Source organism: Vombatus ursinus, unplaced genomic scaffold (genome assembly GCF_900497805.2).
Source record: "Vombatus ursinus unplaced genomic scaffold, bare-nosed wombat genome assembly UNPS02014830.1, whole genome shotgun sequence".
NCBI lineage: Eukaryota > Metazoa > Chordata > Mammalia > Diprotodontia > Vombatidae > Vombatus > Vombatus ursinus.
In genome coordinates, this window is record NW_020954608.1 from 17795328 (window position 1) to 17810931 (window position 15604).

At 37.6% G+C, this 15604-nt stretch overlaps 1 protein-coding gene across 1 annotated transcript in view; it reads left to right on the forward strand.

Moving 5' to 3' along the window:
- Positions 1-8633: 8633 nt before the first annotated feature.
- The window catches only part of GNAI1 (G protein subunit alpha i1), a 114094-nt gene continuing 107123 nt past the window's right edge, over positions 8634-15604 (forward strand). Inside the window, exon 1 of the mRNA XM_027838829.1 lies at positions 8634-9154. Within this exon, the coding sequence (XP_027694630.1) occupies positions 9037-9154 (118 nt within the window). The 5' untranslated portion in view covers positions 8634-9036. The remainder of the gene's footprint in view (positions 9155-15604) is intronic.

Genomic DNA, 15604 nt, shown 5'->3' on the forward strand with positions numbered 1-15604 from the left:
CACTGGCAGTCTGTATCAAAAGCTCACTCTTCCTATAGGTGATCCTGAATTCACCAGCTCCTAGCTGCTTCATTCATCACTCTTTCTGCTCTTGACAGGGGGCCTTGATATTAAAGTTTGTTATAAAAAAAAATAATTCAGGGGAAAAGGAAGGCCGCTTACATACTTGGTAACCATTGCAATCACATCTGGTTTCCTCCTTGAAAAGCTCACATAGTTCCAGTCATCTCTTCGCCATGCTGTCTTCACAATAGCCATCTCAAGCCCACAAAAGCCTTGCACTCTGTCTCTGAGTCCCTGAGCTCTGATAGGTTACCTTTCTCTGTATCTTGGCTGGAACCAGGCCTCCATATCACTTCCCAGCCATTTCCAAGCCATATTTCTATATACGTACCCCAACCTTTTCTAATTCCCCATTATGTGTTACGTCTTAACCCCTCCACCATCAAAATGTAAGCTCCTTGAAGGCTGACTGTCCTGCTTGCTTGCATTTATACCCTCAGCACTTAGCACAATACCTGGCATATCTTCTGTCCCCCAACTGTTTTCTTGGCCCTAAACCTACTTCTGCTCACATCTGGCACTGTAAGAATGGGGTGGGGGGTTCCTGACTAAAGAAAAAAGCTATGTCTGGATAAAGGAATTATCAGATGATACATATCTGGAAGGGATATCTAGCTTGTTGGCTGACTGAATTGGCATTCAAAAAGATTGCAAAAAGTTTAAAACAATTAGGCAAATCTGATTTAGTCTACACTTGGGTTAAATATTCTATTACACAAATATAGGATGTGAGACATGAATGAATGAATGAATAAATGAATGAAAAAAATAGTTGTTAAGAAGTTAATATTTACAAACATTGTGATAACCTCTAGGGATAAAAATATAAAAGCAAAGGCAGTCCCTGTCTTTAAGAAACTACATTCTAATAAGGAAAGAAAATACACATAAGAAAGTAGTAGCCAGGGCAGAGCCCAGATAGTGAAGTAAAAGCAGTGATTTGCTTGAGCTCCCCCCCAAACCCCTCCAAATACTTGTAAAAAATGTCTCTAAACAAATTCTAAAGCAGCAAAACCCACAAAAAGACAGAGTGAAACAAATTTCCAGCTCCAGCAAACCTGGATGGTTGATTGGAAAGGTATATTGAGCCGGGCTGGGAGAGGAACGCATGCTATCTTGGGGTGGGGGGGAGGGACGAGATGGGGGGAAAATTTGGAACTCAAAATCTTGTGGAAGTGAATGTTGAAAACTAAAAATAAATAAATTAATTTTTAAAAAGTACAAAGAAAGTAGTAGCCAGGGACTGTCACTATGGTATGAAAAGTAACAAGCAACTATAAGCAGGGCCTTTGGGGAGTAGGTTGACATACCCCTTCCAGGTGCCATGATAGAGTTTATTTGATCATGATTCTGGAACTGACAAAAGGATGGCCATGAAGTAGGATTAAAGCCTAGGCCTGCTAATTTAGGCAGCAGAATCCCAGAGTGGAAGTTCCAGAGGTGAAAGTTTCAAAACCTTCAAGAGAGTTCTTTGGTCTGGTCATATAAAGGAAGATGGGTGATTTAATGGTCTGTAAGGTTAGTATGAATCAATAGCATGACATGGTAACCAAGAAAGAAAAACCTATCAATGTAGCCAGTGTTAGACTCCTTTAATAGAATTATTGAGTCCTGAAGGAGGGTGATGGTAGTACCTCCCATTTGGAATGTCATCTTCTGATCCCCCTACCAATCCATTTCTTCACCTTCAAAACCTACTCAAAACTATCTTCTCTCAGAAGTCTTCTCAACTCAGCTTCATAGAATTGATCTTGATCTTTCCTTTGCACTTTGTTTCAGTTGGTGTTGTGTTAGTTTGAACTTGCTATATTGATCTTAAAGTATTTTATCACTTTGTGTCTTTAATTCCTCACTTAGAGGGTAAGTTTCACAAAGGGATGAATTATAGTCACTATTTTTTTTTAAATATCCCTCACTGTAGTGTTATACGCGTGAAGTGTTGTTCAAGCATTGAGACTAAATAACTTTGAAATACAATTGGAGACATATATAAAAATATCTGGGGTTAGATATAAATACAGATGTAGATGTAGACGTAGAAGTAGATATAGATGTATATGTAAATGTAGATACAGATATTTAGCCTAGTATAGGAAAAAGAACCCTCTTCCAGTAATCAAGAGAACTCTTTCTAGTCTTAGCTCTGCCACCTCCTTGCTAACTCAGAATAATTAAGTCTACTATCTGTAAAATGAGGATAATATTTTTATCTTAATTTTAAAAGGCTAACAGGGAAGTAAAAAATCTTTTTTATTTAGTTTTCCATAAACTATTGTGCAGGTAGATAAAAGAACCGTTGGGGGTTGTTTTTGTTGGAATTATTTATTTATTTATTTATTTTGGTAATTGAATGAATATTAAGATGGAAGCTCAAATTCTGTACACTCACTGAAAGCTTCTTTAGAACAAACACAGTAGCAGATAGAACTAAAGAAAAAATATGTATCTTGTCCTTTTCCTACATGATTGTCATTTCATCTTCATATTTTAATATTTTTCATTCCATGCAGTTTAGAGATTATGATTGATTTGGTAATTTCTATTTAAAATGTTCTATTTTAAAAATTATTAAAATTTTCATGTATCAGTGACTGTAGACAATAGTATTGTCCATAGTAATGGTCTGTTTACTGCTCAGTTTATTTGATGAATATTCAGGGATATATTGGGGTTCATATTGATTGTATGGGGGATTTGTTGGGTTAGTTCACCTCTAGTTTTTTTTTGTAGCTATCTGATTAAGTCTTTCTGGTTATAAAGCAGATGCAGAATTAATTGTATAATCTCTACTGAATCGTAAATCTAGATGCCTTAAAGCTTACCTCTGTACATAATTTCTAGAGGTGATGACTGGATACTGAATCATTAGCATAAATACTCTCCATTTATATAAATTAATTTACATGACTCAAGCATTTGTGGACCATTTTTTATTCACATATTTTTCATTGAGTTCATGTATATGTCACCCAATCAGGATCTTTTGATTTCATGTTTTTATCTTAGCTCATTTATGGGTAACCCACCTTGGGCTTTATTCTATGAATTCAGTGACATATAATGGTCATCTGCCTTCATTATTGCTTTGTGAAGTGAGGTATGTGTGTTTTAAAAATGAGTCTTTAAATTTTTTATTTGTTCATGATGTACTCTATCTATCAATCCTCTGCCCCACTTTTTTTTTTTTGATGAGCAAGTATTAATCTGTCTTTAGCTGCTGTGATGTGTGTGACAGGACGACTTCACTGTAAGTTTCTTCTCACCTACAACATGGGAAAGCTCTCCCAAAAAGAAGTTACAGCTGCCCCCAAGGATATGATTGACCCTTGTCCCTAGGTTTCCTGATTATCTAAAGGCATAAAAAGGCCCAGCCATGTGGAATCTGGACCCATTGGACCTGGTGGACTTATGAAATCCATTTGAGTCACCTTATCTGGCCCTGCTAACAGGGGTATGCTAGAGTGGGCTTAAGCTGGTTAGAGATCTGATTGTTAAATTTTCAGTCTGAGCATTTTTGCCTTGGAAAGAGGCAAACACTACAAACCGGACTTAATTCATTGTTTTGTTGTTATCCAGACTTGAGAAAATGATGAAGAAAATGTTAATAAGGCAAACTAAATTTAAAAGTGTGTCACACATAGACATATAATTTCTTTTTTGGAGAGTTGTTTATTAATCCATTAGTAGTACCTCCTTGCCTATTGACCAGACACATTTTCATATGGAGGCTATGTGGCTACATCTAGAGAAGCTAATTGCCACTGTATGGTTATTGCATATTCTTGTTGAGTTAGGGTCAAGTAAACCTCCTTTTGTTAAATGTTCAATGACTTGCAAGTGTCTCTTTTCATCCCACCATTAAAATTGAACTAAGAGGTGCTGGCATTAAAACCATATTTCTTACAGGGTGATGAGACTTTTTTGTTTGTTTGTTTTTTTCTCAATATTATATAGATTTTTGTTTGGGAGAATGTTTGCTCGTGATAGTCATAGCAGGCACCAGCTTTTTAAAATTACTCTGCTTTGTTATAGTTGGTCTAATAGTTGGATTTTTGCTATCAAACTTGAAAAGGACTTTTTGAAGTACCATTCTAAATGTGTCTATCTGTATTTCCAAATCATTTCTAATATCAGCATTGATTTTTTTTTTGCCATGTAACATTATTAGATAGCACCTCTGGGATTTGATTTAAATGTATACTTCTGGGGCAGCTAGGTGGCAGAGTAAACAGAGCACCAGTCCTGGAGTCAGGAGAACCTGAGTTCAAATCCATCTTCAAATACTTTCTAGCTGTGTGACCCTGGACAAGTCACTTAAACCCAATCGCCTCCAAAATAAAAGAAAATAAATGTATATTTCCAATAATTTCAGGTTTTTCAACTTTCCCCCTTTAGATTTTAAGTAACAACTCAACTTTCACTCTTATTTTGGTTGGTCTTCTCCTAACAAGATACACTGAGCATAGGACTATCAAGGAGAAAGAGGCTACATAAATTAGACTGACTGACATCCTGAACTCAAAACTTAAAAGTCAAAACACATTTTGAGCAATTAATACCTACACAATACCAGTTTGAATGTATAATTTGGACACTGTAAAATCAGTAATCCTTGATCTAGAAGGTATCAGAAAAAAATCTCTATAATGGTGATAAAAACAGTTCTATCACCAAAACTTTTCTAGCACATATGTTACTGGTATCTATGATTTGTTCTCACATACGCTGCCTTCCTGGGGTGCTAGAACAGAAGGAGCACCACTTACTCCATTGTCCTCTATGTCAACCATTATAACGTTTCAGAGGAGGGACAGTTTACAGCCCCTATGTCACTGTCTCTTTGATTTATAGGAGGTGTTTCATCACACTGGTCCTGCTGTTAATCTAACCAATGGTATTGTCAGGGACTGATTGGTGAGCAAAAGGTTCCTTTCAGGATGTCAAATGAACAACAAGCATTTATTAGGTACCTACAATGTATCAGGCACTGTCTTAAGTGTCAGAGATACAAAGAAAGGCAAAAAAAAAAAAAGTCCCTGCTCTCAAGAAACTCATAGTCTAATGGGAAAGACAGTAAGAAAGAACTATGTACAAACAAGCTATGGCTATGAAAAACTTAGAGAGAAGGCATTGATATTAATCAGGAAAGGCTTCTTAAGGAGGGATTTTAGCTAGAACCAGAAGGCAATCAGGGAAGGTATAAGATAGAGATGAGGTGAGAAAGAGTTCCAGGCATAGGGGTGAGCCATTGAAAATACTGGAGGAAGGAGATGGAGCAAGATGGTTGGATCACCAAGTACATGTGGGGCGAGTAAGGTGTAAGAATATTTGAAAGGTAGGAAGGGGCCAGGTTATGAAGAGCTTTAACTCAGAGGATTTCATATCTGATCCTAGAGGTGACAGGGAACCAATGGAGTTTTTTAAATGGAGGAGAGACATGGTCAAAGTTGTGCTTAAGGAAGATCAATTTGGCAACTGAGTAGAAGATAGATTGGAGTAGCGAAAGGCTTGAGCCAGAGTCCAACCAACAGGTTAACTCAATAGCCAAGGCATAAGGGCCTGAATCAGAGTGATAGCAATTTCATAAAAAAGAGAATTGGATATATAGGAGAGAAGCTATAAAACCTACAATCAAGTGTACTTATGAATTGATTAAACACAATATGTGAGAAAAGATGAGTAGGTAAGGATGATATCTAGGTTGCCATCCTGGGAAGAACGTGATATACCCTTAATAATAATCTGAAAGTTAGGAAGTTCACAGCTGTTATAGTGGTCTCAGGGTACACAAAGCCCCCCTTGTATGTTAACTTGCCTAAAACTGCTTTACTTTGCTGTTGTTTTAGGCTTGCTATCATTTCTCTCTTCTTTTTTTTTTTAATGGAGCACAGATAGAAAGGGTGATGGGACACATTAGTATCCTGCTGTTAATCTTTCATATTCTATTATATGGGTAAATAAAAGAACTGCTTTTTGTAGCTGTAGCTCTTTGTAGGTTCTTCAGTACATCTTCAGTACAATTCTACTAGCAAATGGGACAGCGGTGAAAAATGGTACGTATCCCATTCTCTTTCTTCATGACTCTCATCTCTTCTTTTAAGTCTCTTTTAATTTTTTTCATACCATTTAATTTGGATATCATGAACATTTAGTTTGACAATATCTATTTTGGATGTTGCTATTCTTATGTTTTTCTGGACCATTGTTCTGAATTATTAAATTCATCAGTTCAGTATGTTATAACGGTCCAATTCCTGGTTTACTGGTTGAGTTTTCCAGTATATTTTGAGGATACTATCATTAATATCATTATTATTATTGAATTGCATTACTTCTGGCTAAAATTCCTTTTTGTTTTGGTGTAACTCTTAGCCTCCAATTTGTAGCTTGAAATTTCTGGGAGAAGACAGTAGAAAACATACCTGTATGGTGATTAAGAATTGCCTCATTTAACTTGACAGACTACAGTGAATATAAATTTTGATAGTATTTAGGAATATAATAATAAGCTGCTGAATGAAGAATAATCTGAAGCCTGTTTCTGTTGGTGTTGCAAGCAATTATAGGAAAGACCTGAAGCATGGCTAGAGATGTCTTCCATACCCTGAGTTGGACTGACTTAGAGTTGAACATGTGTTCACAAGTTGCTCCATGTGACTTCTGCTAGTCAGCTTTCTTCGCTGATCTGATCTAAAGTTATTTTGATTATATCATTAATTTAGGCCACCTTTTTCTTGGGGGAAAGAACCTTAGTATAATACTACCATTGCCTACTATTTCTCTTTTGGAAGGAAAAGAAAACCTTACAAATAAATTTTAAAAAATTCTTTTATCACCAAACAGCATTTATTTTTGTCCATCCCATCCCCACCACCATTTTATTTTCAACAATTAAGTGCGTGTTGAATTTGTTTTCTTGGAGCAGTCCATCGACAACACTTTAATGGGCACCTATATGTGAAAGACACTGTACAAGGCCTTCCTGGTGACATCAAACATAATTTAGTAGATATAGTTCTACTCAAGGAATTTATAACCTACCTGAACAGTAGGGTAAGTTGATATTTATGTAATTCAATAAATACTTATTAAGGTCTTATTATGTACACGGCACTATCAGGAATACAGAATCATAGTTTTATAGTTTAGAAGAGATTTTAGAGGTCATCTACTCCAACTCTAAATTTCACTGATAAACAAAGGACTGGATGGGTTAAGTGACTTTCCCAAGGTCATACTTTGTATGAGGGTGTGGAGAGAGAAAGAAGTAGGATTTGAATCTAGTTCCTTGGGCTTAAACGCCAGTGCACTTTCCAACATAAAAAGGCATACATACCCTTGTACAGAATTCAAGTGCTTCCAGCTGATTAGCCATTGCACAAATTCAGCATTTAATATGCACCTACTATATGTAGAGCATTTTGCTAGAAGCTGGAGGATAAAAGGCTGAAAACAGATATGGTCCTAACTCTCAAGGAGTTTACAATCTAGAGTAAATAAGACAAGTACACAAGTACCTTTAATATAAGTTAAATGAGACTAAGGTAGAAGTCCAAAGAAAGTATTGGTAGAAATTCAAAGAGAAAGAGAGTTTTTAATATGAAATGTGGGAAGGCCTAACTGAGAGCGAGTTTAGCCTTGAAAAAGAGGAAGGATATCAGGCAGAGGGAGAGAGTGAAGTGAAGGGAGAGTCCATTCAGGGAATGGGGGGAACAAGATCATAAAGCAGGATCAGGACTTCATGATACATTATCCACCACAGTTTCTAATGGAGTTAAATTATAGTACCTGTGTTTATCCTGGCACTTTGTTCCACATTTTCTTACTTTATTTGAAAATCTTGCTGTCTGTTGCCGTTTTGTTTTGGACAAAACTAGTCAGAGTAACGCTGGTGGGGACACTTATCTTAGTTTCTTTCCCTCCCACTTTTCTCCTCTCGCTTTCCTTACTAAGGGAGGGGATGGGACGAGGAGTATCTCCCCAGCAAATGCTTCTGCTTCCTTCTTCCCTCCTCTCCCTTTCCTTCCCACAGGCCCCAAACGCCAACAGATATGGGACCTACACTTTTGAGAACTCCCCTGCGGCTTAAGCAACGGAGCTGGGCATGCTCAGACACCAAGGACTGGGTTTTTTTGGCTTCTAAGTTTGGCAGCTTCCCCCACCCCACTGCATCTGAACAAGCAGGTCTGCATTTCCAGGAGGAAATAAGCCCATTTCTCACAGTGGTGGAAGGGAGGCGGGAAAGAGGGGGCGGCAGCCTATGTCAGTGGATTTGCTTTTTCCCAAAACTTGACCCTCTTTCCCCTTGGGCCGGGAAGGCTTGCGCGCACCGGGGGCACTAAGAGGGGGCGCGAGCATTTGCGCACTGGCCTCAGAAAAGGGGGGGCGGGGGAGTGAAGTGGGTGGGAAAGGAAATGCGGGGGCGCGCGCGCGTCTTGCAGAGGGAGGTGTTGTCCGAGTGCACGTGTGCGGGTGCGCGCCGTGGGGAGTGGAGGGAAGGGAAAGAGGCGGGGCCGCTGCCAGGACCGGGCTGGGGCGAGAGTACGCGGGCGCATTGCACTCCCGGGGAGGTGCAGCTTCAGCAGCCAGAGCAGTAGCGGCGGCGGCGGCGGCTGCGCGCTGGGGGCGTTAAATACTATCTGTATCAGTTTTGGCAGCAGCAACAGTATCCCCTGCCTTCCATCCTCCTGTCTGGGTCCCGGGGAGCTGAAGTGCCCCTCCCAGGAAGGGAGCTCAGGGCCTGAGAATCCTCCCCTGGATGCTTCTGGCACTCGCTTCCTAGACTCCTAGTTTCGCCAGTGGGCTGGTAAGTGGGGAGAGCTCCCGGAGAGGGACTCCTTGGAACCTCTCCTGCCTTTAAGCTCACGATCGAGCCCAGAGGCGACCGCAGAGGAGCCTTGCATTTGGAATTGGGGAAGAAGAGGTAGACGTTGGAGGTGGAGGGAGGAACGGTCCTTCCCGACGCTCCGCAAGATGGGCTGTACGTTGAGTGCAGAGGACAAGGCGGCGGTGGAACGGAGTAAGATGATTGACCGTAACCTGCGGGAGGATGGCGAGAAAGCCGCCCGGGAGGTCAAGCTGCTTCTGCTGGGTAAGGAAGAAAAAGCCCATTGGGAGGATGGCATGGGCTGAGGGTGTTGCTTACGATCACGATAGTATTATGATTATTCTCATTTTGGAGGAGGGAGACGGACCCCGTGGATGTGGCTTTGGTATGAATCACCAAATGATCCCATTCTGCTGAGTTGAGGCTTTTCGGTGGAGGGAGCTGGTAATGGGTGGGGTGGGGTGGGATGAGGGTTGGGGGAGAGTTAATTTACACTGCCTCTTTTCCCTTGCCCATCATGCTCACAGATTGGGTGGGTTTCGGAAGACAGCTTGGAGGGAGGTATTGAAATATGTTCTTAAAGATGCAGACTATGGTGGGGTGGGGGTGGGGGGGCGATGGACATTTTTCTTTATTTCTTTCCTTTCCTTTCCTTTTAAAGGACTTCAAAATGTATACAGAGCCAAGGAGTAAGATCTGTTTGGTGGTGAAGTGTACGGCAGGAGCAAGCAAGCCCTTGGTTTTCCCCATCCCACTTCCCTCCTCCTTCCTAATGTGCTCATGAGAACTTGCAGAGAGGTTGGTTGTAGAGTAGATAATTTTTTCCCCTTCCTTTACTCCACAATCTTTTGATGCAGTGTTTTATTAAAAAGACAGGATCAGTTTGGTTGCAGAGATAGGTCATACCTGGATACGTTTTTAAAACGTTCCTTTCGAAGTTTATTTAGCCTTTTTCTACAGTGAAGGGGCTTATAATTAAAAAAAAAAAAACCTCAAGAAAAGTGTTATCTGCTTCTGTGCGGGAGTCAAAGTCTTTGCAGAGCTATGTACCTAGCTTTTACAAACATGCCTTAGGTATTGAACTTCAAAAGGCCATTTTCTAAGTATTAAGGTAATATTACTGTTTTTAAGCTGTTTTAAGGTAATATAACTGTTTTAAAGCAGGTCGGCACTGCATTAGAAGGCTGATGTTTCTTGTTGCAAAGAAGCTATTTTTTTCTACATCCATTACTAGAGGTATGCAGTTATTGTTTTATGTAGGAAAAAGAAAAGATATTTTGGAATTGAAAATGTCACTTTGAAAAATAGTACAGAGTAATTTTCCAAATGAAAAATTCATTCTCATCTACCTCTCCTTTCTTCCTCTCCCTCTCCCCATCTTTTTCTCTCTCTCTTTCTCTTCCATTTAAGTAGTCAGCTTGTGTGAAACTTGGAAAATATTTCACTTTTTTCCATTCATCATCTTGGTCAGCAAAATACGTGAAAGTTACTTTCTTTTATTTACAGGAAAATAAGATGAACAAGGTTTATGAGTCAAGGATATATTAAGTAAGAGGTTTTTTTTTTTTATAAAAGGGTTCTCTTCCCTCTTTAAACACTTAAAATACTACAAATGAAATTTAATATTTCATTCTGAAGATTGTTAGGTACTAAATAAGCTTTGTTTTTTTTTTTCTGAAAACTGGTACAATGGAAGAAGAAAATTTACATGAGCAACCTTTAGTTATACTTTATTTGGTTTAATGAGCTACAAAATAAATGGAGTTTTTTGGTTAGTTTTCCTATAATATCAAACCTGGAAGGATTAAAAGTAGTAATGAAGCAAGTCATTTTGTGGACAAACTGTGAAATTTTTAAGACTGAGATGGCCACCCTTTCTCTTGCTAATAGCTACTTTTTCAGAGTTAATATGACTTTTTGAAGTTCATGCAGCATGACAGATTGATATAAAGATAATGATAAAGTCAAGATATATATGGTGTGCACAAAAAAGTTGTATTAGTTAATATCCATTTACCTTGTGGGAGTGATTGTCTTCTGAATTGGATGCTCTGGAGAACACATGCAAAGCAAGAAGCTTTTTTCAAGATTCAGGATTTTTGCCCTGAAATTCTCATATAGGCCCAGTTCAGCTGTCAGTTTGAGAAACCCATCTTATAAGTTTTCACTAAAACAAACTTAAAATCAACTGGGAGAACATGTTATTAAAAAAAAAGAAGAAGAAAAAGAAAATATTGGCCTTAATTTCTTCTGAAGAAGTCCCAGAATTACTGTATGTACTTTTGAACATTGTAGTATGGCATAGGTGGTGCAGTAGATAAGAGTGCCAAACCTGGAGTCAGGAAGACTTGTCTTCCAGGGTTTAAATCTGGTCTCAGACACTTATTAGCTGTGTGACCCTGGGCTAGTTTTTGCCTCAGTTCCCTCATCTGTAAAAGGAACTTGGGAAGGAAATGACAAATCACTGCAGTATCTTTGCCAAGAAAGCCCCCAATGGAATCAGGAAGAGTCGAACAAAACTGAAACAGCTAAACAAGTAGTAGAAACAACACTGGACCTGCAATAGAATATCTGGGTACAAATTATTTTTTTTAAGCTTTAATTTCAGAAACTTTGAAATGCTCACACAATCTTCAGTTAATTAATAGTAGGACTCAAGCTCTTCCCTTGAAGTGCTATGTAAGTAAAGATTATTATTATTATTATTATTATTGTTATTATTATTAGTTTTGGTTCTGCCATTTCTTAGTTGTGTCACTTCTAAGACTTAATTTTCCTGTAACTCAGCTTTGTAATCTGGAAAATGGCAGTAATAACATTTTAATTAGGTATATTAGATAAGTAACGTAAGAGGTTTTCAAACTGTTTAATGTTACAGAAATGTAAGCATTTATTCAAAGTAATTGTGCTAATGATAGGTTGATAGTTTGAAAGCTAGAAGGCACTGTAGAGGCCAACAAATCTAAGCCCTCATCTTTTTTTTTTCCCTGCTCCTTAATTATATGATTGTATTAAAATGTTCAATCTTTTCTCCTTTCCTTCCCCTTGAAGAGGGGAGTTTCTTGAAATTTCTTGTTGAGTTTCTTGTGTTTTTTGAAATTTTAGTCTCATAAGTAGGATTTGGTAGGGAATAGATTTTATAAATATATAAAATGATTGCACTAAAATTTAATTTGTTTTATGTATCATTGATTGACTGGACCTGATGACATAGTTCAAGACATTAGCTCATTTATTAGTTTCATTGGGTCTTTTTTTTTGTTTAAGTTTGACTTGTAATGCTTTAGTATTAGAAAAATTTCTCAGTATTTAGGTCAGATAAGGTCATATTTTAATTGCCCTTTTCTTTAAAGTCAGAACAGGGTGGGGAAACCATTTTAAAAGAGAGCAATTTTCTTTGCATTGCATTTGGTTGATTTTCTTAGGGGAAGGAAAAAAAAAAGTTCATATCCATTGCGGTTTTTCTTGGACAGGCCACAATTTTTACCAGAAGGAAAACTAGTCTTAACTTTTAGTGCATGTGGGAGAGAGAGACAGAGATAGAGACATAGTAGTGTTGAATCATAATAACTTTCTAAAATGGATTTTTTTTTTACAGAAAGGAAAATTTGTATATTGTAGTGGTTCTCAATTTTGTCAGCTGTCTCAATAGTTTTTCATTACCCTTACCTTTATCACACTCCATCTTCACTAAAAAGAGAAAAAAGAAAGTTTTAGCTTTCTCTTGGGTTTTACAGGTAGGGTAGAAAGAAGATCAAAATTACAGTCAATTTGTTCTTAAGCGTATTACTTGTCACTAACACCACCAAACTGCTTTTTGAATTTTGGCACTTGGTTTCCTTGCTTTCCTATGAATTTAACCTATGACTTCCCTAGAGATTCAGATGAAAATTGGGAAATACTGGCAAAGTAAGACTTGCACTGTACTGCTGTCTTTATCTCTTTTGAGTTTGCATATATAAATATATTACCAGAATGGATCTTGGAGATTATCTAGTTTTTATCCTTTAACTTTATAGAGGAAGGACCTAAGGCTCAGAGGGTTCTAAGTCACATACCCAAATTTGATAATCTCATATGCTAAAAACAACTTAGAATTCAAACTTTACAATTCATTTCCTTTTTTTAAAATAAACTAATATTTGAACATGAGTCTTATAGCTTCTCTTTGTTGTATAAATCCTATATTGGCAACTAATCAATTTGAAATCACAAATTATATGAATATTTTTTGAAAGTAATTAATTCCCCCAAACCCCATTTACAACTATTTTCATTTCTTACTTACAAATCTTGAATGTAAACATTACTGTTCATTCAAAAAGTTTAGGAATGTAAGCTAAAATGTTGAAAATAAAGAGAAGTTCAAAGTCTGCTTATCTCTAAGACAATGATTATACTTCATACAATGTAGAGTATAATCCTGGTCATGTGGTGATAATTGGTTAAATAGATATTTAATGTATTTGTCTTTCTGATAAGTTTCTATTTAAATTTGATTAGAATACTGAAGCTTTTTTTCCATTGTTTTTTTTTTAAATTTGGAATTAATATTTCATATCAGTAATTAGGTAGCCTTGGACCAGTCATTCACCTCACTGGGCTTTACTTCATTTGTATGTAAAATTAAGTTTAATTAGAAGATCTCTATAGTCTAGCGATGTATTATGATTTTATACATTTATCTTGTAAAATCCTGACTACAGGCAAGCTAAGATTATAGGAATAGTTTGATTTCATTTCAACAAATCTCTCTTTCACACACATACATACATACATACATACACACATATGTGGATATGTGGGGGCGGGGCAGCTAGGTGACACAGTGGATAGAACACTGGGCTTGGAATCAGGAAGACTCAACATCATGAGTTCACATCTGACCTCAGACACTTAATAGCTGTGTGACCTTGGGCAAGTCCCTTACCCTGTTTGCTTCAGTTCCTCATCTGTAAAATAAGCTAGAGAAGGAAATGTCAAACCACTCCAGTATCATACACACACACACACACACACACACACACACATCTGTTATATACATATGTGTATGTATGTATATAAATGTTTATGTATTGTCATTGTTACTATTCTCCTATCCCAAACCTGGTTAGTAAATTTGTTGTCACGTTTGTTGTTGTTGTTGTTGTTGTTTTAATTTAATTTTTTTTAAATTTTTTTTTAAATTTTTAACAAGTGTTTTTAAAACTTTGGGTTACAATTTTTCTCCCTTCCTCCCTCCCCACCCACCCTCATTGAAAAGGCAAGCATTTCGATACAGGTTATAGATGTGTGGTCATGCAAAACACTTCCATAGTAGTCCTGTTGTGAAAAACCAAGAATGTCTCCCTTCATCCTATCCTACCCCCTGTTTATTCTATTCTCTCTTTTGACCCTGTCCCTTCTCAGAAGTGTTTGCTTTTGATTATCCCCTCCCTCAATCTGCCCTCCCCTTTATCAACCCCCTGCTTTCTTGCCCCCTTCCCGCCTTATTTTCCTGTAGGGTAAGATAGATTTCCATACCCCATTGTGTATGTTATTCCCTCCTTGAGCCAAATCCTATGAGAATAAGATTCACTCATTCCCTCTCACCTTCCCCCATTTCCCCTTCACTGTAAAAGCCTTTTCTTGTCTGTTTCATGTGAGATATTTTACCTCATTCTACTTCTCCCTTTCTCCTCCTCCCAATATAATCTTCTCCCACCCCTAAATTTTATTTTCCAGATATCACTCCTTCATTTTCAACTCACCCTGTGCCCTCTATCTATCTACCTATCTATCCATACAAACATATAATTTTTTCCCTCCCACTGCCCTAATACTGACAAAGGACTCATGAGTTACAAATATCATCTTTCCCTGCAGGAATGTAAACAGTTCAACCTTAATAAGTCTCTTATGATTTCTCTTTCCTGTTTACCTCTTCCATGTTCCACTTGAGTCTTGTATTTGAAGGTCAAATTTTCTATTCAGCTCTGGTCTTTTCCACAGGAATGCTTGAAAGTCCTCTATTTCATTGAATGATCATTTTTTACCCTGAAGGATTATACTCAGTTTTGCTGAGTATGTGATTCTAGGTTGTAGTCCTAATTTCTTTGCCCCCCAGAATATCATACTCCATGCCCTGCAGTCCCTTAATGTAGAAGCTGCTAAATCTTGTGTTATCCTGATTGTCTTTCCACAGTACTTGAATTGTTTCCTTTTGGCTGCTTGCAATATCTTCTCCTTGACCTGGGAATTCTAGAATTTGGCTACAACATTCCTAGCAGTTTTCCTTTGGGGATCTTTTTCAGGAGGTGATTGGTGGATCCTTTGTATTTCTCTTTTGCCCTCTGGTTCTAAAATATCAGGGCAGTTTTCCTTGATAATTTCTTGAAAGATGATGTCTAGGCCCTTTTTTTGATCATGGCTTTCAGATAGTCCAATAATTTTTAAGTTCTCTCTCCTGGATCTATTTTCCAGGTCAGTTGTTTTTCCAATAAGATATTTTACATTCTCTTCTATTTTTTCACTCCTTTTGATTAGTGTTACAGTACCTTGATTTCTCAAATTGTCCATATCTTCCAATTTCTGCATTCTAATTTTTAAGGAAGTATTTTCTTCAGTAAGCTTTTGGACTTCCTTTTCCATTTGGCTAAGCTTGCTTTTAAGGGCATTCTTCTCCTCATTGTCCTTTTGGACCTCTTTTGCCATTTGAGTTAGGCTATTTTTTAA